Source organism: Rana temporaria, chromosome 5, assembly GCF_905171775.1.
Source record: "Rana temporaria chromosome 5, aRanTem1.1, whole genome shotgun sequence".
In the NCBI taxonomy this organism is placed as follows: domain Eukaryota; kingdom Metazoa; phylum Chordata; class Amphibia; order Anura; family Ranidae; genus Rana; species Rana temporaria.
The window spans coordinates 116,255,164-116,280,058 of NC_053493.1; the positions used below are offsets into that span (position 1 = coordinate 116,255,164).

The 24,895-nt window shown below is 42.6% G+C and overlaps 1 protein-coding gene across 1 annotated transcript in view; it reads right to left on the reverse strand.

Annotated features, from left to right (window-relative positions):
• COL6A6 (collagen type VI alpha 6 chain) overlaps positions 1–24,895 on the reverse strand; it is a 286,317-nt gene that overhangs the window by 49,743 nt on the left and 211,679 nt on the right. The window contains exons 27-32 of the mRNA XM_040353048.1: positions 23,539–23,601; positions 20,565–20,615; positions 17,013–17,048; positions 13,576–13,638; positions 9,023–9,082; positions 5,532–5,567 (exon numbers count right to left, since the gene is read on the reverse strand). Of these exons, the coding sequence (XP_040208982.1) occupies positions 5,532–5,567; positions 9,023–9,082; positions 13,576–13,638; positions 17,013–17,048; positions 20,565–20,615; positions 23,539–23,601 (309 nt within the window). The remainder of the gene's footprint in view (positions 1–5,531; positions 5,568–9,022; positions 9,083–13,575; positions 13,639–17,012; positions 17,049–20,564; positions 20,616–23,538; positions 23,602–24,895) is intronic.

Consider the following 24,895-nt stretch of genomic DNA (forward strand, 5'->3'; position numbering starts at 1 on the left):
TGGAGGTATTTGGGTTTCTTGAGAATAGGGAATTAGATATGGAAAATATATTTGAGAAACCTGAAGAGAACCCAACAGGGAATATTGGAAATTGTTTCAGAAAGATGGGCCATCTAATGGAGAAGAAAATTAATGCTTGGTGGGACATCGCAACCCATGAGAAATACATAAAGGATAGATTAATCCCAAGGAGATTAAGGTGGGATGTACCCATCAATGATGGTCTAATAGATAAAGAGTCCACGGAAGAGTGGTTTCAGTTCTTTAATGATAAAGGCCTAGAACTTTTAGCTTTTTTGATAAAAAGAAAACAACGCAAAATTAGAACACTTGATCGCACTATCACTGAACTAAAAAACAATCTGGAAAGTAGTAAGGAACTACCTGAATTTATAGCCCTGTCTAACCAATTACAGCGGGACATGGAACAAAAAGACAAGGAAACAGTAGCTAGGAAAAAAAGAAAATATCAAAGGGATATGAAAGACTATGAGGATGATCTAGTCTATAAATGGCAGAACAAACTAGAAGAGCCTGGGACTTCTTCTAATAGGAGCTCACCTGAACAAGATGCAAGAGATACTATAGCCAATGGAAAAGAAAGCAATCAGAATGTCAATACAATGGAGTTGAACAATGGAACAAACACCCCAAATCATAAACCCAGAAAAAATGGGAATAATAATGGTTGGAAACCCTTCTGGAAAAACAACCGGAATAACCAAAATACCTATAATGCCCCTAGACCCTTCCAACAAATACCTAATAGGGGGAGATCACGAACACCACCGTGGAGAAATCAAGCTTATCAGGATAATATTCATTATGAAAACCTAAGACGTGAAGGAAACTATTATCCACAGGAAGAAAGAAGGGTTTATGATCATATATACAATTTACCTGTATACAATTATTATGACCATCTAAGAAGAGATGATGGTGGAGGGGGAAGAACCCCGAGAGTTTTTGAAAATAGGAGAACACCGAATCGTCATTTTTCCTATGGTAGAGAAAATAGAAACGCATCTCCTAGACGTTTTTTAGAGCCGAGACGCCAAGAATCCCCAAGGCGTCATCGGGAGAATGGGGTGCAGAGACAGAGGTATTGGAGCCCGGGACCGAGACCAGGAGAAATGAGGAAAGGAGAACACAGGAACAAAGAGTTTCGGAGGAGTCGGGACAAGGAAGAAAAGCCGAGAAGAACACCTGCAAGGACCCAAGGAAATCAATCTGGAAATCACGGAAACCGAGGAGAGGATGCAGAGCGGGAACAAAAAAACAGAAGAAGAAGAGATTGATAGGGGAAGGAGTCATTAATATTAGCGGAATAGAACTCACCAAAGAAGAACTTAAGGTTTTGGATAAGGGCCTGAAATATGCCCCTAAGAAAAACTTTAATAAATTTGATGCGTATGTGGATATTAACAAATTTGCCAGAAATCTCCACATTAAAAAATACATAATGAACAGACCAGGAGAAGGTGTAACAAGAATCACTACTGAAAACAATGATGTTGTGTTCAGTAATCTAAGGAACAAATCTGTATTCAATCCACCAATCAGTAACGACGGACACATTGAAGCATTCAGGCGAATGGTACTGAAAGATTTACATGATTTGAAGATTAAGAAAATATCTGATCCAGGAGACATCAAAAGTGGGATACGGAAACTGGAAGAAAGGAATGATGTGGTGGTGAGACAAGCTGATAAGGGGGGGGCTATTGTCATTCAATCTAAAGTGGCCTACAAGAAGGAAATCGAGCGCCAATTGAGTGACAAAACTACCTATTTAAAATTACCCGGGAACCCAATAGTACGCTATAAAGATGATCTAGCAAGACTTATCAAGAAAGGAAGGAAGAAAGAATTGCTAAACAAAAAGGAAGCAAAATACCTACAACCAGTGGGATGCAAGATACCAGTACTGTATACACTCCCAAAAATCCACAAATCAAGAGAGGATCCACCAGGAAGACCAATAGTCAATGGCATAAATTCCGTAGGTGCGAGAATAGGAGAGTACATAGATTGGTTTCTGCAACCTATAGTGAAGAAAACTGAAGCCTACCTCAGAGATACAAAACATCTGATCCAGTTGTTGGATACTATTGTACTTGATGGGAGTTCTATATACATGGCCACAGCAGATGTATCATCACTCTACACGATCATAAACCATAAAGAAGCGATTCAAGCCACCAATTGGGCCATGAATAATCTGAGTGATCTCAAAACCCCACAAAAGAACTTTATCTCTAATTGTTTAGAATACAGTTTAGACCACAATTACTTCTGGTATGATAATGATTACTTCAAACAAATATGTGGGATTGCGATGGGCGCTAAGTATGCCCCTAGTGTGGCAAATTTGTACATGGCCGAATGGGAAGCAGAAGTTTTATATAACAGAAAACCACCACAGTTACTTTTATATAGACGTTTTATTGATGATATTTTAATTATTTGGTCAGGAGATAGGGAGAGCCTTATAGACTTTGGTTTTTATTTGAATTTTAATGAAAAAAATATTAAACTATCATGGGAGATTAGTGATGAGAAAATCAGCTTTCTGGACTTGGAGATCACCAAAGAAGAGTGTAAGCTGGTAACAAAAACACATTTTAAAACGGTAGACAGAAATAGCTACCTTCCTGTAGATAGCTGTCATCACACTCCCTGGCTGGAAAATATCCCTAAGGGCCAGTTCCTAAGACTAAGGAGAAATTGCACAAAGACTGACGCATTTCTGGAACAGGCTGACTTTGTCGGCAAGAGATTTGTTGAAAAAGGCTACAAACAAGATTTTATTGAGAAAAAAATTAAAGATGTGGTTGCATTAGATAGAGATAGGCTTATCCAGGACTCTACTAGAATTAATTCCTTTGCCGACAAAGTACCACTAATAATGGATTACAGTGTACAGCATAAGCAAATAGAAGCAATCTGCAAGAAATATTGGCATATTGTAAAAGCCGATCGTCATTTATCATCAATATTGCCAGAAAAACCTATGTTTACATACAGGAGGGCACCCACTTTAAGAGACATAATTGCTAAAAATGTTCTCGACCCACCTGAGAAAAAAAGTTTTTCTTTCTTCAATGAGAAAGGATATTACCCATGCAAAAGATGCTTTACATGTAAACATACAAAAGAGAGCAAAAAGAAAAAGGAAAACTTTAAATCCAGTGTCACAGGAAAAGAATATAAAATTAAAGAGTTTATTTCCTGCGATACTGAAGGGGTCGTGTACCTCCTAGAATGTCCATGTAAAATCCAATATGTCGGCAGAACAAAAAGAAAACTTTGGATGAGATTACGTGAACACACACAAAACATTATAAATGCGTTCCCAAAACACAGCTTGTCCCGCCACTATGAGCGTTATCATAATAAAGACCCCTCCTCATTAAAGGTATGGGGCATAGAGAAATATAAACCCCATTGGAGAGGAGATAACAAAGTACAAAAAATTAGTCAGGCGGAATCCCGTTGGATACATGAATTATGTACTTTAACACCGCATGGGCATAACATTGAGTTTGATCTTAATTGTTTTATATCTAATTTTTAGTGTTTTATCCTTCTCCTTTTTATTATGACCTATTTTAGTGTTTTTATGACAATATTATTGCTTTTAGTGATTTTAGTTATTTTTAAGGTCATTTATCCCTACCCACAAGTTAATGTGGATACACTATTTTTAATACCTTTATGGATACTCATTTGTATCTCTTGTTAAAGTGATCAGGTATTATCACTTTACTTTAATTATCCTTGGTTCCCACCCTTTATGATCTTCTTCCCACATGTGGGTATTATCCCAGTGTTATGAAAACACTTTGGACCAGTATTCCTGCTTTGCCATCCAGCTATCCCGATTTTGACAATTTTTCTTTTTACCTATTCCCTTAGCCATCCAGCAGGGGGTTAGAGTTACACCGATTCCAAGTAACCTTTTGCATTGTGCCCTTTTGACCACTGGAGGGAGCACATTCCGCTTTTTAATTTATTTTTACCTGACATTATATGTTTACAAATATGAACTATTAAGTTATTGTCTTCATAACCCTTATTATTAGCGTTGCCTATTCAAATGTTTAGTCCATTTGTTAACTACTGGCCGCCACGGCACTATATAAGTCACCCTCGCACCAGCCGCTCTCCATCCTATGAGTAAGTGACGTGCTGTCAGTCACGATACGCGTGAGGAATTCGGAGAGCTGTTGGTGACGTCATCCGCTCGCGGCCGCAGAGCGGAGACACTCTTTTACTACACATGCTGATGACTCATCTATGTCTGTGAGTGAATTCTTTGTTTGATACGAATAAATTGTAAAAGGTTTTATGCTATGGGAGCCTTCCTGTTTCTTTATTTGAGTGCCAGCGCTGTGGATGTTTGAGCGTTCAGGTGCGGGATTTGGAACAGCAAGCTGACTGTGTGAGGTATATCCCATCCTTAACAGCACTACATTAGGCTTTTTCAAAGCCTTACTAAGGTAAGGGGCTGGTGGAAACGCTTATCTCACATTTGCACTGAGAGACGAGTGGCATCTATTATCTTCCTCTCAAGCACGTGTGCATGTTTATTTTGATGCACTGAATCATCGATTGTTGGTGGAGCACACAATACACTTTGGAAATCAGCGATTGAAGTTTTAAAGAAATATATTTTGAACTTTGGATTTCGTTGTATTTTGCACAATTGTGCACTTGTCACTTTTGGCATGTTTTTTATTTCTCTGACAGTATATTTGATTTTAATCCCTTGAGGGATTTACTGTATGGGACTCACTTTTTTCACTGTTATTTTTTCACTGCAAAATATTTGTTTGGACTTTATTTGTTTTTCACTGATGCATGAATTGATATTCTATTTATTAGATTTTTCACTGGATTTCAGTACTCTTTGCACTGAATATTATTATTATATCTTTTTGCACATTGCACTTCATATTGATGTAATATCACTTTAGGAACTTTTATCCACACTTGAAAATTTGGTCAACGTTATATATTTTATTCCTCATTATATTTATGGATTTTTTTTGGTAGCACGATGCTTTTGGTGGCACGTTTTGTCTACCCAATCAGTTTTTTATTATTAATATTTCACTCTCTTTACCCTCTTCATCAATTGATTGATGCTGGGCGGGTTTGACTTTAAGTGGAACATATTTTATTATAATATTATATACCTACAGACACTTTTGGATACTCCTACATGAATTTACTTTCTTGATCTATTTTGGATATTAATTTGAGTGGAACACTTTTAGACCTTCAGTCGGTGGTGGATTGACGGTTTTACATTTTATACTTTTTGGGTTGTCATTTTATTCATTAGTTTTATTTAGCAAGCGCTACTACACCCTACCTGTAATTCACAAGGATCTTTGCTTTCCTTCATGTTGTTCAGATAGATCTCAACCTCTGGAAGGCTGCCTAACCCTGACAGTGTATTGCAATGTAATATACAGTAAAAAAAAACTATTTAAACAACGTAGTATCTATGAAATAGTACATACCGATTGTTCACTTTGACCTTTATCCCCCTTTCTTCCCTGAAAGTAAACACAAATGAAAAGAAAGCATTTTTTTAAAATGCAATTTAATAATATGAACAAATATTCAAATACATAATAATAACTGGAAAAAGATGAAATTGTGGTATACCTGCCCCAGAAACATTCATACGCTATAATAATAAAAATAGTAATAATAACAATAATATTATTAACAATTCATATGACAAATGATTCTCCTGTGAGGTCATCCTTATCCTTACAAAAAGGAGAAAGAAGCGGCTCCAACTTGAATATAGTATTAAAAACAAGCAGGTTTATTGGAGGTAATACACTCACATGAACCTGCTTGTTTTTATTACCTCCAATAAATCCACTTGTTTTTAATACTACACTTAGAATGGCGCTGCTTCTTTCTCTTTTTCTTTTGAACCCATAGCTGTCTTCTACTCTAACAGCTGGCTGCCAACATAGTGACTTTCATTGGGATCCTAATCACTAGGTCTACCCCTGCGATGTATGGACTCTATTAGTTATAGTACATCAGTGGCGGTTCGTCCAGAGGGCGCTGGAGCATGAATGTATGTTATTGTTGCCATCTGCCGCTGGTCTATTCAGAGATGGCTGGAACTTGAGCCGCGGCCACCTGAATAACGGCAGCTGGTTGGCTGTGCGGAAGTGCCTATCAGAGCCAGCGGCTCTGATAGGCTTTCCGAGTACAGCCCTCGGCTCCTGGATGTCTTATCCTCGGGACGTACGGGGGTGCGTTCCTTGGATAAGACTGCCGGCCGTCTCAGCCAATCAGGTTTCCCGATTCTGGTTATCGGTAACCTGATTGGCTGAAGCGTCACCAAGGCGGGAGGAGACATAGAGGGAGGGACGTGGAAGGAGTAAGATAAGTGCATTTTACAGGGCACAGCGGCGACAATTGGCACAGAGGCAACAAAGGGAACAGTGGCATCAATGGGCACAGTGATGACAAAGGGCACAGTGGCATCAATGGGCACAGTGGTGACAAAGGGCACAGTGGCATCAATGGGCACAGTGGTGACAAAGGGCACAGTGGTGACAATGGGCACAGTGGCAACAATTAAAGGGCACAGTGACATGCACAGTGGCAACAATGGGCACAGTGGCGACAATTAAAGGGCACAGTGGTGACAATTGGCACAGTGGCGACAATTAAAGGGCACAGTGGCTGCGTTTGATGGCATGGCACAGTGGTGACAATTGATGGCACAGTGGCTGTGTTTGATGGCATGGCACAGTGGCTGCGTTTGATGGCATGGCAAAGTGACTGCGTTTGATGGCATGGCACAGTGACTGCGTTTGATGGCATGGCACAGTGACTGCGTTTGATGGCATGGCACAGTGGTGCGAATTGATGGCATAGTGACTGCATTTGATGGCATGGCACAGTGGTGATAATTGATGGCACAGTGGCTGCGTTTGATGGCATGGCACAGTGGTGACAATTAATGGCATAGTGGCTGCGTTTGATGGCATGGCACAGTGGTGACAATTGATGGCACAGTGGCTGTGTTTGATGGCATGGCACAGTGACTGCATTTGATGGCATGGCACAGTGACTGCGTTTGATGGCATGGCACAGTGGTGCAAATTGATGGCATAGTGACTGCATTTGATGGCATGGCACAGTGGTGCAAATTGATGGCACAGTGGCTGTGTTTGATGGCATGGCACAGTGGTGACAATTGATGGCACAGTGGCTGCGTTTGATGGCATGGCACAGTGGTGAAAATTGATGGCACAGTGGCTGCGTTTGATGGCATGGCACAGTGGCTGCGTTTAATGGCATGGCACAGTGGTCACAATTAATGGCACAGTGGCTGCATTTGATGGGCACAGTGAGGCTTCAATTTTTTTTTTTTCGTTTGCGCCCCCCCCCCCCCCCCCAAAAAAAAATTTGGAGCACCAGCCGCAGCTGCAGTACATGCACTGTTTTTTCATTGTCCCATATTCATTTTTTTTTTGCATGGTTTTGCTAATCTAATTTACCATACTGCTGTATGTATATCTTTGGTAACTTCACCACCATCTGACCGTCCCATATACCCATATCTACTTTATCCTTATCCTTACCAATTGGTCAAAGCAATGTACATGCTTAAAGCTGGACTCTAGCCTCACCTTCAGTCTTGTGCTGTTGTACATGCTCCTCTCCTCTGCTGAAATAGCTTACTCTGATTTCACTGAACACAATGGGCCAGATTCAGAAAGACTGGCGTATTTTTAGGCGGGCGTAGCGCATCTCATATGCGCTACGCCGCCGTAACTTAGAGAGGCGAGTACCGTATTCAGAAAGAACTTGCGCCCTAAGTTACGGCGGCGTAGCGTAAATGGGCCGGCGTAAGCGCGCCTAATTCAAATTATCAAGGCAGTGGGCGTGTTGTATTACAATGAGCCGTGACCCCATGCAAATTAGGGGCCGAACGAACGGCGCATGCGCCGTCCATGGACGTATACCAGTGCGCATGCTCAAAATCACATTGGCTAGAATGCCTAAGATACGTCGAACACTGCCTACGACGTAAACGTAACTTACGCACAGCCCTATTCACGTACGACTTACGTAAACTACGTACATTTCGACGGGTGTTCCGACGTCCATACGTTAACATGACTTACCCCTGCTTTATGAGGGGTAAAGTTACACCGGTCGTATGCCTTACGTAAACAGCGTATAGTAATGCGCCGGGCGCAAGTACATTTGTGAATCAGCGTATCTTGCTCATTTGCATATTCGATGCGTAAATCAACGTAAGCGCCTCTAGCGGCCAGCGTAAATATGCACCTAAGATACGACGGCGTAGGAGACATACATCGGTCGTATTAAGCCAAAATTCAGGCGTAACTTGTTTTAAGAATACCGCGCATAGATACGACGGCGCATCTTTTAACTTACGCGGCGTATCAATAGATACGCCGGCGTAAAACGTTCCTAAATCTGGCCCTGTGAGTTTCTTTTTAGGTACTGCAGCAAGTTTATTTGAACCACCTGGTTTCCTGGCTAGAGGACCTCCAGAATCATCAAACCTTTCTGTCCCTGGCCCATACTTTTCATACATTGGATTTTAGTTCTTTCAATTATGGCGGCTCAGCATTACATGTAGGCATCCATCTAGGGCAGTCTACATGCATATGCAGCCTTCATATGCATGTTGACTCCTCCAGACTAACACTGATCCATGACATTTTAATATTTTCATAATTTCTTCTAAGAGGCAGTACACTGCTTGTATCAACGCTGAGAGCTCTTGAGGGAGCAGCACTCCATCCAAGTTTGAATTGCATAGAGAGCCTGCGTTGATATCGCAAGATCTACAATAAGGTATGTAATGAAAACTTTCATTAGCATGTTAATTAGGCGATATTAACACATTGTTAGTGGTCTTTCCTCCAAGGCAGCACCTAAAATGATAACACTCCTCAATAATCAGCATAAAAAAGACCTAATCATGATGGGAAGTTACCCTTCGTCCAGGAGGTCCCGGTTGTCCTGGATCTCCAGGTTTTCCTTTACCTGCAGTTACCTGTAGTTATAAATATAAATATTATAATAAAATAAAAACATTTTTATATAGAAATTAAATCTAGCACTCAAAATAGCTTTGCAAAATGAAATGCAATTGGACTTTCATTGGAATGTAAAGATACTGTACATAAATAATAGATGGCTTAAAGGGTCACTAAAGGATTTTTTTTTTAGCTAAATAGCTTCCTTTACCTTACTGCAGTCCTGTTTTCATGTCCTCATTGTTCGTTTTTGCTTTGATGTTGCTGTAATTCCTCTCTGTTCTGGACACTTCCTCGTTGTCTGTTTCCTGATCACCACAGTACTGGGAGATTTCTCACTGTGGTGACTAATCAAGGAGGTGTGTCTATAACCCCTCAGCACCAATCCAGTTTCGTTTTGCAAAACCTTCACTGCCCTCTATTGGCTCTTTGTCTCTGTACATCAGAGAACCAGGAAACAACAGCAAAAACTAAACTAAACTGTAGGCACATTATATGATTGTTTTTTTTATCTATTTTTAATCATTTTTAAAAGGAATCAGTTAACTATTATGTCTCTATACCCTGTAAACAGTCATTTCAGCAAAAACATTTTTTTCCTTTAGTGACCCTTTAAGTGTGATCTTTTTTATCAATTTGATGATGATGCTTTTTAAAACATTAGAATCTACAATAATTGTTGTAGATTCTGCTATGCATGTGTGACTTAAAGAGAACCAGTCATTACAAAGAAAACAAACAAAACTGCTGTGAGTATAAAGTACAGGCTTCTAGAGCTGCCTGTACATATCTGAAGAAGCCTTCAAATACTAACTGTTAGGCCCCGTACACACGACCGAACATGTCTGCTGAAACTGGTCCGCGGACCAGTTTCAGCAGACATGTTCGGTCGTGTGTACGGCCGACGGGACAGGTTTCCAGCGGACATTTGTCCAGCCAACCGTTTTCCAATGGACAAATGTTTCTTAGCATGCTAAGTAACATGTCCGCTGGAAGCCTGTCCGTCGGACATGTTCGGTCGTCTGTACAGACTCACCGTACATGTCCGATCGGCCGCCATCCCTCGCATGCGTCGAAGTGATTCGACGCATGCGTGGAATCATTGAACTTCCAGGGCCGCGCACGTCGTGGCGACGGCGCGGCCACGTCACCGCGTATCATGTACGCGCGGATTTCTGTCTGATGGTGTGTACAACCATCAGACAGAAATCTCCGGGTGGACATGTCCGCTGAAAACGGTCCGGCGGACCGTTTTCAGCGGACAGTCCGTCCGTCTGTACGAGGCCTTACAGACAAATTCTGAGGCATTCTGACAGGCAAAGCTCCGACACTTCAAGTTAGCATCTCCACTTGCCCCCCTTTGTGCCCCTGAAATTCCTATTGGACCACCTTTTTTATTGGTAGCATCACTGTATACTAGGAAGATTCAACAGTATCAGGAAGTAATGCAGCTTTCCCTGATGGTACTGGCAGGATATTAGCTTTAAGGGACAGTTCACACCAGACGCAGTTCCATTCAGTTCTGTGTGCTTTTTTTCTAGTTCACGCCATGCAGTCAGTTTCCAGTGCAGAAACTGACCGGAAACTGACTGCATGGTGTGAACTAGAGCCAACTAAAGCCACTGTGAGTGCTTTTTGTGCAGAAAAAAAGCACACAGAACTGAACGTAACTGAACGAAACCGTGTCTTGTGTGAACTGGCCCTAAAGCAAGGATCTAGGAGCTGCATAGGTGTCTGCATTTTACTTACAACCATTTTTTTTAAAACAGTAGGGTCTGTTTAAAAGGATTCTGCTCTGAAACATTGCTGAGCCTAATCTGAAAATGCTGGTTACCTGCCTATCCTGCTGTCCCTGTGTACTGACCTGAAACAAGTGTGAAGCCAATGAAGTCAGAAATACAGAGATACAGGCTTGCTTACTGGTAAAAACAAGATATCGGATCAACATATTAGCCAAGTAACTATAGTTTGAAAATGGAAGTCAACAATAGTAGCTTCCGTATTTCTATCAACACAGGCTCCCCTTATGCATAATCATTAAATATCTTATTTTACATTGAATATGGTAGTTCTATGGCAAAATAGCTTTTGAAGTTTTAAAATTGTGAATGATTTAATTAATAAACCCTAGAATCAGTGATCAAAATTCAACGAGTATTGGCCTGATCTGTACTTTAACAGTATAAACTTAAATAATAAAGTCAGCATAATCCTACAATAATTGCTTCTACAGGAAATTCTGCCTAAGGTCCTAAAGAATAAGGAACATCAGCACAGAACTGGAGCTTTTAACCACTTAAGCCCCGGACCAATATGCAGCCTAAAGACCCAAGGTGTTTTTACAGTTCGGGACTGCGTCGCTTTAACAGACAATTGCGCGGTCGTGCGACGTGGCTCCCAAACAAAATTGGCGTCCTTTTTTCCCCACAAATAGAGCTTTCTTTTGGTGGTATTTGATCACATCTGCGGTTTTTAGTTTTTGCGCTATAAACAAAAATAGAGCGACAATTTTGAAAAAAAAGCAATATTTTTTACTTTTTGCTGTAATAAATATCCCCCAAAAACATATATAAAAACATTTTTTTTCCTCAGTTTAGGCCGATACGTATTCTTCTACCTATTTTTAGTAAAAAAAATCGCAATAAGCGTTTATCGATTGGTTTGCGCAAAATTTATAGTGTTTACAAAATAGGGGATAGTTTTATTGCATTTTTATTATTTTTTTTTTTTTTTTACTACTAATGGCGGCGATCAGCAATTTTTTTCGTGACTGCGACATTATGGCGGACACTTCGGACAATTTTGACACATTTTTGGGACCATTGTCATTTTCACAGCAAAAAATGCATTTAAATTGCATTCTTTATTGTGAAAATGACAGTTGCAGTTTGGGAGTTAACCACAGGTGGCGCTGTAGGAGTTGGGGTGCACCTAGTATGTGTTTACAACTGTTTGGGGGTGTGGCTGTAGGAATGACGTCATCGATCGTGTCTTCCCTATAAAGGGAATGACGCGATCGATGCGCCGCCATAGTGAAGGACGGGGAAGCCGTGTTTACACACGGCTCTCCCCGTTCTTCAGCTCCGGGGAGCGATCGCGAAGGAGCGGCTATAAACAAATAGCCGCGCCGTGGTCCCGGATCGCTCCCCGAGCGGACCCGACCTCCGCATGTAGCGGGGGGGGTCCCGATCGGACCCCCCACCCGCTAATAGGCGAGGACGTACGTGTACGCCCATGTGCCTGTACGTGCCATATTGTGGACGTATATGTACATGCGGGGGTCGGGAACTGGTTAATATACTGTAGAAGCAAAAAGGGAGCACACATTCAAAGAAACAAGCCCTATGCTACCAGTATATGGCTTGTACACTTCCATGGTTGTTGGAATATAATACTGACAAGGCTATTAACCACTAGCCGACCAGCCGGCGGCAGGTCAGCTCGGCTGCGCGAGATCACGTTGCTATACGTCATTTCGCATTGCAGCCAATAGGGGCGCGTGCGCCCCCTGCTCGCCCCTGGTGCCGATGCGCTTGCCCGGCGGTCGCTATCACCGCTGGGCACCCGCGATCGCTCGTAAACACACAGCTCCCGGTCCTGTCAGGGGGAGAAATGACTGATTGCATGTTCATACAAGTTCCCCTAGTCAGTCCCACCCCCCCTTCAGTTTGAACACACCTAGGGAACATAATTAACCCCTTCCTCGCCCCCTAGTGTTAACCCCTTCCCTCCCAGTGGCATTTTTAAAGGAATCAATGTATTTTTATAGCACTGATCGCTATAAAAATGCCAATGGTCCCAAAAATGTGTCAAAAGTGTCCGAAGTGTCCGCCATAAGGTCGCAGTACCGATAAAAATCGCTGATTACCGCCATTACTAGTAAAAAAAATATTAATAAAAATGCCATAAAAATACCCCCTATTTTGTAAACGCTATAACTTTTGCGCAAACCAATCAATAAACGCTGGCCTCACTAGGGGAAACACTGATTTTCTGTTCATACATTGTATGAACAGAAAATCAGCATTTCCCCTGCTGACAGGAACGAGAGCTGTGTGTTTACACACACAGCTCCCGTTCCCCGCTCTGTACCGAGCGATCGCGTGTGCCCGGCGGCGATCGCGCCCGCCGGGCACACGCACGGGAGTCGGGGGCGAGCGGGGAGCGCGCGCGCGCGCCTCCGGCGGCGCGCACGCGCCCCCTAGTGGCGGCTATACGATAGGACGTATAGCTACGGGCTCTCGCCCAGGAGAGCCGACCTGCCGCCGTATAATGACGGTGGCTGGTCGGCTACTAGTTAAAGCGACGCAGTGCCGAATCGCAAAAAGTGGGCCGGTCATTGACCAGCAAAATGGTCTGGGGCTGAAGTGGTTAAAACACATGATTGCTAAAAGACCAATCAGTTAAAACTGTTCTAGATAACAAAATAAAAGGGTGACTTGTTACCTTTTGATACCTAGACATTTCTTCTTCTTAAACATATTATATATAACTGACAAGGTATACTTACTGTTCTTCCCGGGAATCCCTTTGGACCACGCTCTCCAGATGCTCCAGGATCTCCTTGTACTCCCTGTGAATCATTGAAATACAATCATGGCCAGCAAATAGTAATTTAAGGATTTATGTTGGGCAAGGTAGTCGGGGTTAAGCAGTCACAATCATTAAGTATCTGCAGAATATTTTTTTTATTGCTGGGCAATTATATCCAGTTTTCTGTATTGCTGTTTATGTAGCACCCACTAGTGTACTATAATGCGATTGTATATAGGTTTTTGTTGTGTAGGTAAACTTAGGCTTGGCTAGCAGCTAGGCCTGTGTTTTGAATCTGGGTCAGGGTAAGTGATCCAGGGAGGCTGGATGACTCATTAGGCAGCACCTCTGATACCTCCTCCTGTTTGCTGGAACTTTGGAGAAACTTCCAGAAGGATGGGAGGGAGGTTAGGAGGAGCTGCCTGGAGTATTGGCCCCAACCAACCCCCGGGCCAACCTCTTAAATAGTCTGGATCAGGCCAGCTGGGTCAGTGTGAGTTTGGGTGGAAGCTGGAGATGGAGTGCTGAGGGGGCTGTCAGAGGCCCTTTAGGGTAGCCCCCTAGTCTGGGGGGGTGACCTCAGAACTGGGCCTCCGGTGCTGGAGAGACCCTCTGAAAACATAAGGAGGAAGCCTGTCTAGAGGCTTGGGAGCAGGTGTGAGGAAAGCAGCCAGTGAGCACATCCAGGAGATCTCCAGGAAGAAGACGGCTGGAAAGCTGGAGAGTGAGAGACAGTCTGGGAGGACTTTGAGACAGCTGAGAGGACTGGTAAGTGGTAGTCTGATATGGCTGTAGCGTCAGTCTGGGAGGACTGTGGAAGATTAGCCAGGAGGGCAGCTGCAGCCAGGTGGACTGGTACTGCCTGAGGAGGTGTGGCTGTGATCAGTAGACACAGGAAGGTAGCTGGACACTGGGACGTTTCTACACACTAAAGGGAAGAAGAACCCTGCTAGCTGGCATAGCGGGGATCAGGGGTGTGCAGGAATAGGTGCATTCATAACATGTTACATGTTACACCCCGAACAGTTACACCCCGAACATGTTATGAAAGGTGTATCTCTTTAGTTAGTCTTGTCTGCCAATCTGTATTGTTGATTACTGCTTATGATTCTCCATTTCTTTTCTGTTTTTTCTTATAACTTTATAGCCTCGTGCACACTGGACATTGAAATAACGTTATAAAAACGGCAGTAGCTTTGCAGTGAGTTTTTCTACATTTTTGCAATAGTGTTTTCTGCTTTAGCATTTTTTACATATTTTTTTTTTCAATGGATCAAAAACTTTAAAAAACACTGGTGAGCTGCATTTTTGATAGTTTATCAGCATTTATCCGCGTTTTTTTTTTACGTTAGAGCGTTTTTACAGCTGAAAAACTCCTCTCAGAACCCACTTGTTTTGTTTTGTTTTTTACAGCCAAAAAACGCCCAAGCCAAAACAGCCTACATGTGCATGGACAACGTGATGGGGAGTTTATTGACTGTAAAAAAAAATGTCTGAAGCCAAAAACAGCTGCTATAAAAATGTCCAAAAACATCCACTGTGCATGAGGTCTGATAATCAGCACCTTAGTAAAGATATCACTTAAGTACATAAAAATAAAAAGCGCTACTAGTCAGGGTTGCCAACTTTCAGTAAATTTACAAACTGTTTGTACAATCCATAATCGTTGCATCTGTCCAAAAATGTCAGTTACGAACATGAAGTCTACATGTCCTTAATGGACATTCAAGGACAGACGCAAAAAGTACAGATTTTACAAACTGTTCGTAAATTAACTGAATGTTTGCAACCCTGCTACTAGTATAACTGATTTTTGCTTTAACTTTCCATAATTCTTCATGCAGAAGAAATCAGGCTCATTTTAGTCATGAAGTTATGTGGAATTATGCTGAGCGGTGGGGGTTAGAAATCTTACAGAGGATTATACATTTGGGATTTCAGCTGTGTGATGATGCTAAGCAGGCACATCACTGCAATGGGGAATATGTGTGTTTTATGAATCATGACTATGTAGCCTGTATGGCAGGTAAAAATACACACGTGTGTATTTTATCTGTGTAATTATATTATTGGCTGGAGTTTAGTTTAACTCTATGGCTGAAGCTTTTTGTCTCTGTAAAAAAAAAAAGTATGCTGCAAGAGTGGCGCACATGGAACAACATTTGCAAACAGTTCATTTGACATGCAGTACCATTATAACATGGAAGAACTGATAACCAGGTTGCAAAAAAATAAATAAAAAAATACACAAAATTAACATAAATTGATAACTTCCTAACATGATCTACTACTCCTAATCATACAGTGTCCCAATTATACTGTGTATTGAGAGAGGGGGCATTCAGAGAGAGACCCTCCTTTCTCTCTAAATTGGAACAATCTGAAGAATGTAGAAAATGTTTTATATAAAATTATCATGAATTATCTTTGCCTTAATTTTTCCAGGAAAAAAGCTCTCCTATCAATGATTTCTGGTTCCATTTCCAAAATCAAAACAGGCATATTAAGACATTGTCTTTTGACGACACGGGTGGCCATATTCTGTCACTGGAAGTAAACTTCTCCTGCACTTATTTTGGAGTGGTTCCACATAGTCAATGATTCAATGCCATCAAAGACCTTGGTAGCAGAGGGCAGCAACTATGCTGAAACATCTTGCACCTTATGGACATGTTGGAGAGCATACAGATGGGCCCTATCCCTGCTGTAATGTGCTCCCCTGAGTACATCTGGTTATACTCTGTAGATTACATTTATAACATTCTACCACTATATGCACACCTGCAGTTGTATTTCACCTGATATGTCTTAAGCCTCGTACACACGCTCGGTTTACTCAGCAAGAACCAGCAGGAAAAATGCTGGCAGAGCTTTCTTGCCGAGTATACCAAGCGTGTGTACGCTGCTTTCAGGTTTCTCGTCAAGAAAACTGCCTAAAATCTCGACGAGAAAAATAGAGAACCTGCTCTCTATTTTCTCGTTGTGATTCTCGGCAGTGTTTTCCTGCCGAGAAACCCGAGAGTGTGTATATTTACCTGTCGCCATGGAAACCCGCGCATGCTCAAAATGAGTTTGACGAATGCGCGGTAGCTTCCTAGGCATAGGTAGGGTGAAGCAAGATGGCGGCGACGGCATCGAATGTGAAGAGCGCATGCTTGTCATACACGATGATGTCACCGCGTTCTTGCCTTCCAAAAGAACCGCCGTTCTTTTGAAAGGAGTGTCTGTACACTCCGGCGGCAAGAGATTCTTGCCAAGAATCTCGTCAGGGAAAACAACGTTTTTTCCTGACGAGATTTTGGCCTGTGTGTACAGGGCTTTACACTCTTTACCTGTTCGTGATTAATACATAAATTAAAATTTGAACATTACAAAAAAATGAACATAAATAAAAAACCTGTAATAAATAAATACCTTTAGTCCACCGAGTCCTGGAAATCCACGATCACCCTAGGGATAAAAATGAATAAAGATTCTTTATCTGAGTAGGACATTTACCAGATACAGTTCTTCATTTAGGTATTCTAACTGATTACAGTAAAATATAGACAGATTTTATTACGGTATAAGATAAAAAGAAAAATGGCCCAAATAAAAATGAGCCAACATCATGACTAGTAGCAATGATTGAATACATGGTTGTACCCAGGTCTTTATTTTGTATTGGAATGTGCCAGAACTTTGTACTTGCATCTTCTGACACTGGTCCTCTACTGCAAGCTATGTTTCAGTAGAAGCTAATAAGCATTATGGGTCACTCTAGCTTAGGGGTGTTGAAAATGATCGCCACATCGATGCATCACGATTCTGCCCTTCCCGATTCGGCATTGATGCGGTAGCCAGCATAATCGGTTATGCATGACATCATTCCGGCCCCTTCGCCTCCCAGCAGTGTCTTTGCTGGTGATGAAAAGCCACCGATCAGCTGGCTGAGCCTGATGCCATTCCCCCGTCAATGGATGATGTGGTCTCAGCTTGCTACCCCCACCCAGGCTCTCCCCCTCCTCAGGATTTGTACCTGTGGACACTGGACAGTGACCCCTCTCATATCCCCGATAAGCGGGCGCAGAGCCGCACGGAGCTGTGAGACAGATAACTGTAGCTGTCATCACATCTGTGGGAGTGGCGGAACAATCAGGGTTGCCGAAGTCAAAATTGCGACTGGGCCCTGGAGATCCTGCACTGTGGGGGGGCCCATGCATTGTTTCCAGCCTCCCATTATCCCTGTGACAGGTTGAGAAAACTGACTGATTTCTCCCGTCCAGAGGACAGGAGAATCAGTGTGTACATTTAGGGACCGGTGGCTACAGTTGAGCGGAGTGTCTCTGAGGCCGGGTACTCACGACCAAACATGTATGGTGAAAGCGGTCCGTCGGACCGTTTTCACCATACATGTCTGCCAGAGGGCTTCTGTACGATGGTTGTACACACCATCGTACAGAAGTCCGCGCGTAAACAATACGCGGGGCGTGTCCGCGGTGTCGCCGCGTCGATGACGTGGTGTCGCCGCGACAATGACGCAGCGACGTGGGCGGCCCGCCTTTAAAATGCTTCCACGCATGCGTCGAAGTCATTCGACGCATGCGAGGGACGGCGGGCGCCTGGACATGTACGGTAGGTCTGTACTGACGACCGTACATGTCCGAGCGGGCAGGATTCCAGCGGACTGTTTTAAAACAAGTCCAGGAATATTTGTCCGCTGGGAAAAGGCCCGGCGGGCAAATGTTTGCTGGAATTCGGCCCGCTCGCGCCCACACACGACCAAACATGTCTGCTGAAACTGGCCTGCGGACCAGTTTCAGCAGACATGTTTGGTCGTGAGTACGGGGCCTAACACTCGTCTCACACACAGCCCAGCGAAGTTCACTCCCCCTCCCAGCAACGGACGGTAGATGAACGATGCATACAGCTGCCCCTCCTCCTCCGTTCACCCCCGTTCCTCCTGCGTCTGCCCCGGCCCGCCCACTCTCCTATCCCGTTGTACAGCTGTGAAGGAGAGGGGGAGGGGGTGTGCGCCGGAGCTATGAAGAACAGTCAGCAGCTACACATTCCAAGCTGTGTGAGCTTCCAGGCTCGTCCCTCCAATGACTGAAAACTGAATTTTGCATTACACTTTCATCACTGAACTGTCCCTTTCTCTCCCCTTTCTGTCTTCCTACCCAGCTTCGTTCTTCCAAAATACAGTTAACACTAAGGCCCCGTACACACTAGAGGATCGATCCGCTGAAATAGATCCACGGATCAGTTTCAGCGGATAGATCCGCTGGTGTGTGCGATCCAGCGGATATTTATCTGCGGATATATTTCGGGCCGACCGATTTCCAGCGGATAAAAATTTCTTAGCATGCTAAGAAATCTATCCGCTGGAATCGGCTCCAGCGGATCGATCCGGTGGTCTGTACAGATTCACCGGATCGATCCGTCCGAACCCATCCCTCGCATGCGTCGTAATGATTCGACGCATGCGTGGAATTCCTTATATAAAAGCGTCGCGCACGTCGCCGCGTCATCACCGCGGCGACGGCGCGACACGTCATCGCAATGGGAATTCGGCGCGGATTTCGATCCGATGGTATGTACACTCCATCGGATCAAAATCCTCAGAGGATTTATCCGCGGAAATGGTCCGGAGGACCGTATCCGCGGATAAATCCTCTCGTGTGTACCCGGCATAAGCCACTTATGCAGCCCATATATTGATTGCTATTTTTTTTTCTTTGGCCATTACACTGGGAAAAAATATATGACCCAATTCCCACATCTACACATTCCAGGTGGATGGGGGAATCCTCCGACAGTGGACCAGTGGGTGAAAAACCAGGGTTGCTGTCCTGCCACTGCTATTGACAGTGCTGATCTCTGTCTCCATGGCAGCAGCAGCGCATTACTGTGCTGGCTACTTGGCGCATCATGTCTGCAGTCTCTGATCATCTCCTGTATTATGTCTGCAGTCTCTGATCATCTCCTGTAATATGTCCGCAGTCTATGATCATCTCTTGCATAATGTCCGCAGTCTCTGACCATCTCCTGTATCATGTCTGAAGTCTCTGACCATCTCCTGTATCATGTCTGCAGTCACTGACCTTCTCCTGTATCATGTCTGCAGTCTCTGACCATCTCCTCTAGTATTTTTTTTGGGGGGGGGGGGGAGCCTGGAACTAATCTAAGTTGTTGTCTGCTGTGTTTAGACTTTGCCGCATGCAGGGAGTGTTGTAATTTTTTTTTAAGAACAGATAAAATTAAAAAAATTGAGTTCTCCTGATTGCTTGTTTTTTTTTTAATGAAAACTGTGCACAGTAATCTTGATGCATCGTGATGCATCACAGAATCTAATCAAATTGAATCGTTGACATGATAATCATAATTGAATCGAATCGTGAGGCCAGTGAAGATGCGCACCTCTACTCTATCTGCAGTCTGGCAGTTAGTTCAGTCTGGCTGATCAGGAAACCGTTCTCCCACTACCTGGTATGGGTCTTCTCCCTTTATCTACCCTTCAACACCTCCAGCATACAATGGTCCTTCAATATCGCCTGCTCCCTTGCACTTTGCTGTGCCCAAGGAAGGGACCCACTGCACATTGGTACTGAGCAGCTAGCCTTTTGGACTCCAGATTTGCTTCCTAGAAAATACCTGATTACCTAGGCCTACAGAGGAGGAGATATAGGGAAGCTTATGAATGTAAGGGGTTTGAGGAGGATCTTATATCTGGGGAGATGTTTTCAATAGAGGGAATAAGAGGGATCTGCTATCCAGAGGACACTACTAGCCCACTAACACAATGGCCACCATAGTTGCCCACAACTCAAAGAGATCATTATCAAACAAATGAATTGACTACAGGAGATACTGAAGCTTGCATTAATCACCTCTCCATAGAGTATGTATATTTCCCCTGTCCGTTTTTACTGAAAAATAAATAGCACAAGATTTAAGTAAAATCAGTTATTATTTTATGGTATTTACCGTTGCTCCTTTTTGGCCAGTTTTTCCAACGCCAGGCTTTCCATCTTCTCCCTTTTAAAACATGCAAAGTTCTAAATTACATTAAAACATTTTGAGGAACACAGATGTTTATATATTTAGACTATTTCTAGACTATTTCTCATTTTTGTCTAATAATATTAAAAAATAAAAATTCTATGTATACTTAAATCTACATATATAAATATGCAATATATGCCTATTACAGAAACAGACTATCTTCCTTGTTTTGCATGGTTACAAAATGGTTGTGTTTTACTGCTTCTTTTCACAATGCAAGTCTACAAGTAGACCATGCACCCACTGTATGTCTGATATACTTGGACTGCATTGCTAAAGGAGTTGATATTCTTCACAAAATAAAATGTATGAACATATTTAATTTGTTCAGTAATATTAAAAAGCTAATTCCTGATCACTTTGAATACCCAATAACGTGCAGGGGGAAAAAACTAAACATGCATTTTTTTTTCAAGATTGGAAATTTTATGTAAGTATCCACACAATTTTAGTGAAAAAGTAAACATGCATTTTCTTTTCAATACTGGATAACTGAAGTAAGTATCCACACAATTTATTGTAAATCAGCAACTTTATCTCAATAAACTCTTCTGCGTCAAAGTGCTAAGCTTTCTAGAAAATCTTCGGCATATAGACTATAAAGGAGGGGTAGGCAACCTCAAAAAGGTGAAGATCTACCTGAACAACATGGGAGAAGTCAAAGATCACCGGGTGTTGCTCAATTTTGCCTCCTCACACCTGATTGATACCTCTAATTACCATACTATTGCATCTCAATCACGTGCATTGCGTGGCAAGCATGGGTTTAAATAAGGTGGTGACATATTACCTGTTCACCACCTGTCAAAAGCTCTCAGATTGCTTTTCAGAGGGGCAGCAGTGCCTGCTACACTTGTAAATGAGCCCTTAGCTGCATTCCACAGTGGCACCCTTAAGGCTAGTTTCCACATAAAGTGTGTGCAGTTGAGTTTACTGCCCCAATCCCTACCCCCTTTAGAGGCTGAGGCAGCAGCCAAAGGTGTACACAGGCCATAGCAAAAATTAATCACACTGTTGATTTTTGTGGGTGCTACCACTTGCCAATTGCAACCCATTCAAGTAAATAGGCCAATCTCAAAAAGGTGAAGATCTACCTGAACAACATGGGAGAAGTCAAAGATCACCGGGTGTTGCTCAGTTTTGCCTCCTCACACCTGATTGATACCTCTAATTACCATACTATTGCATCTCAATCACGTGCATTGCGTGGCAAGCATGGGTTTAAATAAGGTGGTGACATATTACCTGTTCACCACCTGTCAAAAGCTCTCAGATTGCTTTTCAGAGGGGCAGCAGTGCCTGCTACACTTGTAAATGAGCCCTTAGCTGCATTCCACAGTGGCACCCTAAGGCTAGTTTCCACATAAAGTGTGTGCAGTTGAGTTTACTGCCCCAATCCCTACCCCCTTTAGAGGCTGAGGCAGCAGCCAAAGGTGTACACAGGCCATAGCAAAAATTAATCACACTGTTGATTTTTGTGGGTGCTACCACTTGCCAATTGCAACCCATTCAAGTAAATAGGCCAATCTGCAAGTGCCCTGCAATTGCATGCTTCTGTGGGGCCTAAGGAGTTAAAGCAGGTGGCGAGAAGGCAACACAGTGCTGCCTGCTTCAACCCATTGTTTTCTTTACTGCACATGGTTGCAGGGTGGCCTCATTCACTTGAATGGGTCATGAATGGGTCATGCTTGGCAGGTTCCTTTAACCATGAACTATGACAGGGCATATAACCCCTGCTGCAGCATGTGTACTTCCTGCCCGCTTCAGCTAAAGGGGTGCAGTTGGGGCAGGGTTGGTAAAAACATGCTTTAACTATGGGGTTAATGCAAATGTAAATGCACCCTTACTGTTCTGAGCCCCCTATTATGCTTCTTTTGCGACTTTCTTCGGTTAGCTGTGTTTTTTACATAGATTTCTATTACCGTATTTATCGGGGTATAGCGCGCTCCCGCGTATAGCGCGCACCCCTAAAGTTGCCCCGAATTCCTGTGGAAAAAAGATTTTTTGTACTTACAGTTTTGGTGTCTTGCGCGGCGTCCATCGGCGGCCTCGTCGGGTCCGGCGTCCGTCTGCGGCTTCGGGTGTCCTCTTCGTCGGGTCCGGCATCCTTCTGCGGCGTCCTCGCGTCCTCCCCGCTTGTTTCCAGCGCCGAGTTTGAATACTGCGCCGACATATACACAGCGCAGTACACTCGTGTATTGTCGGGCAGGCTCGGCTTCTCTCGCGCTGACGTCCTGTACGTCCTGCTGCTGGCACCACTCTGGAGACCACTAACTGGCGTAAGAGGTGGAGTGCAGTTGGTATCACTCTGCGTGGGACAGGTGTCAGTACTACAGAGGAGGCATCGCCTTATGTGGCTTTTGCTCTTTACTATACCTCCAACTTTACAAGTAGTCCCTTTGCAATGCACTCTATTTGATGCTCTGGGATGGAGGGTCAGCAAGTCCAGACTGCGATCTACCAGTCACCTGTCCGCGATCTATTTGTAGATCACGATCTACCCGTTTGCTGAGCCCTGCTTTAGAGTATTTTGAGTAAGTAGCCCCAGTTTGCTCTGTGGTTCCATCTGCAGGTTCATAAGTCACTTCCGTGTCCTTTGGTGACATATAGACCAGCGGTGGAAACCACAGGGGCAAGCTGGGGGACTCGGGAACCTGAAACTTCTGGAAATGTCAAATGCTGGACAATATCATTTGTTTGTAGTTTTGGACACAGTGGAGAGTGTTTAAAATGTCTGTAAAGTTTAGTTATTTTATGTCTGCGCACCCAATAACAAAATTCCCTTCCAACATGAACACAAGCCGCATTAAAATCACCTTTTTAGTAGAAATTGGTTAGAATCTCTGTCTGAATATACGTTTATTTAAATAACTACATATTTAATATTATTTCTAACCACAAGTCCCCTTTGTCCGCTTGTTCCAGGGATTCCAATTTCACCAGGATCTCCAGGTTCTCCCTGCCAAAAAAAAAGTTTTATATTATTTGATATAAGGCATAATGGTTTTTGACATACATAACTGTTTTGCATGGTTACCCCAAAAGAGTTTAATAAATTCTAGCTTATAAACCTATTCAGTAAACTCTTTTTAGAACCAATTATTTTTTAGTTTGTTTTATTGTGCAATTATCTTCTGTTTAGTAAAAAAAACATCATCTGTTCCCTACTTTTGATCTACTTTTGATCTCCTTCATAAATTCTCATGAAACTATCAATTTCCTTCTGTTGCCAATATCTCACAGTAACTTTATAACCTTCCATGTTTTTGACTATTTCATCATATCATCATTTGCTTATTCTTTCTTCACTACTTTTCTTGATTAGTTTTTCTTATATATAACTTTACAGTCTCTATTTATCCTAGGTAATTATAATTTTGTAATTCTCTCATTACTTTTCTTTGTTATTTCAGCTAAATTTCCTAACTAACAAAAATGTCCGTCCCCACTATAAAATCCCTGCATGTTTCACTACTTTTGCAGTTTTGTCAAAAAAACATATTGGGGGTTACCGTATTTACTAAAGGCAAATCCACTTTGCACTACAAGTGCAAACTAAAAGTGCAAAGTGCACTTGAAATTGCACTGAAAGTACACTTGGAAGTGCAGTCACTGTAGATCCGAGGGGGACATGCAAGGAAAATAAAAAACTGCATTTTAGCTCGCACATGATTGGACAATAAAATCAGCAGAGCTTCCCCTAATTTCAGATCTACCCCTCAGATTTACAGAGACTGCACTTCCAAGTGCACTTTCAGTGCAATTTCAAGTGCACTTTGCACTTGTAGTGCAAAGTGGATTTGCCTTTCGTAAATAACCCCCACTGTGTATGTGCAATGCTTTTGTACAGCATACAAGTGTATGCGTGAGTGTGTGGTGAGTGTATATTTACTTGACACAAAATGGCAAAATGCTTCTCATTCATTTATTATTGATTTTCTTCCTTTTTGCCGTTTGTATTATTATTATTTACAGTTGAGTAGGATATCATTTATGTGTATTCTTTTTTTTATTTGCCTTTTTTAATTTTTACACAAATGGGATGTCTTCACTGAGTATATTAGAGCTCTTAGAATCCAGGGTAAATATACATTTTATTCACTATACTCTGTTGCATCTTTAACAGTTGATACATCACAGCATGCATGCAAACAAAACAGTAAACAAGTTGTATTCACTACCAGACAATTCTTAAAAAAAAAAAAAAAAAAAAAAAATGACTTCTATAATAAATCATACCAAAACATCAACTA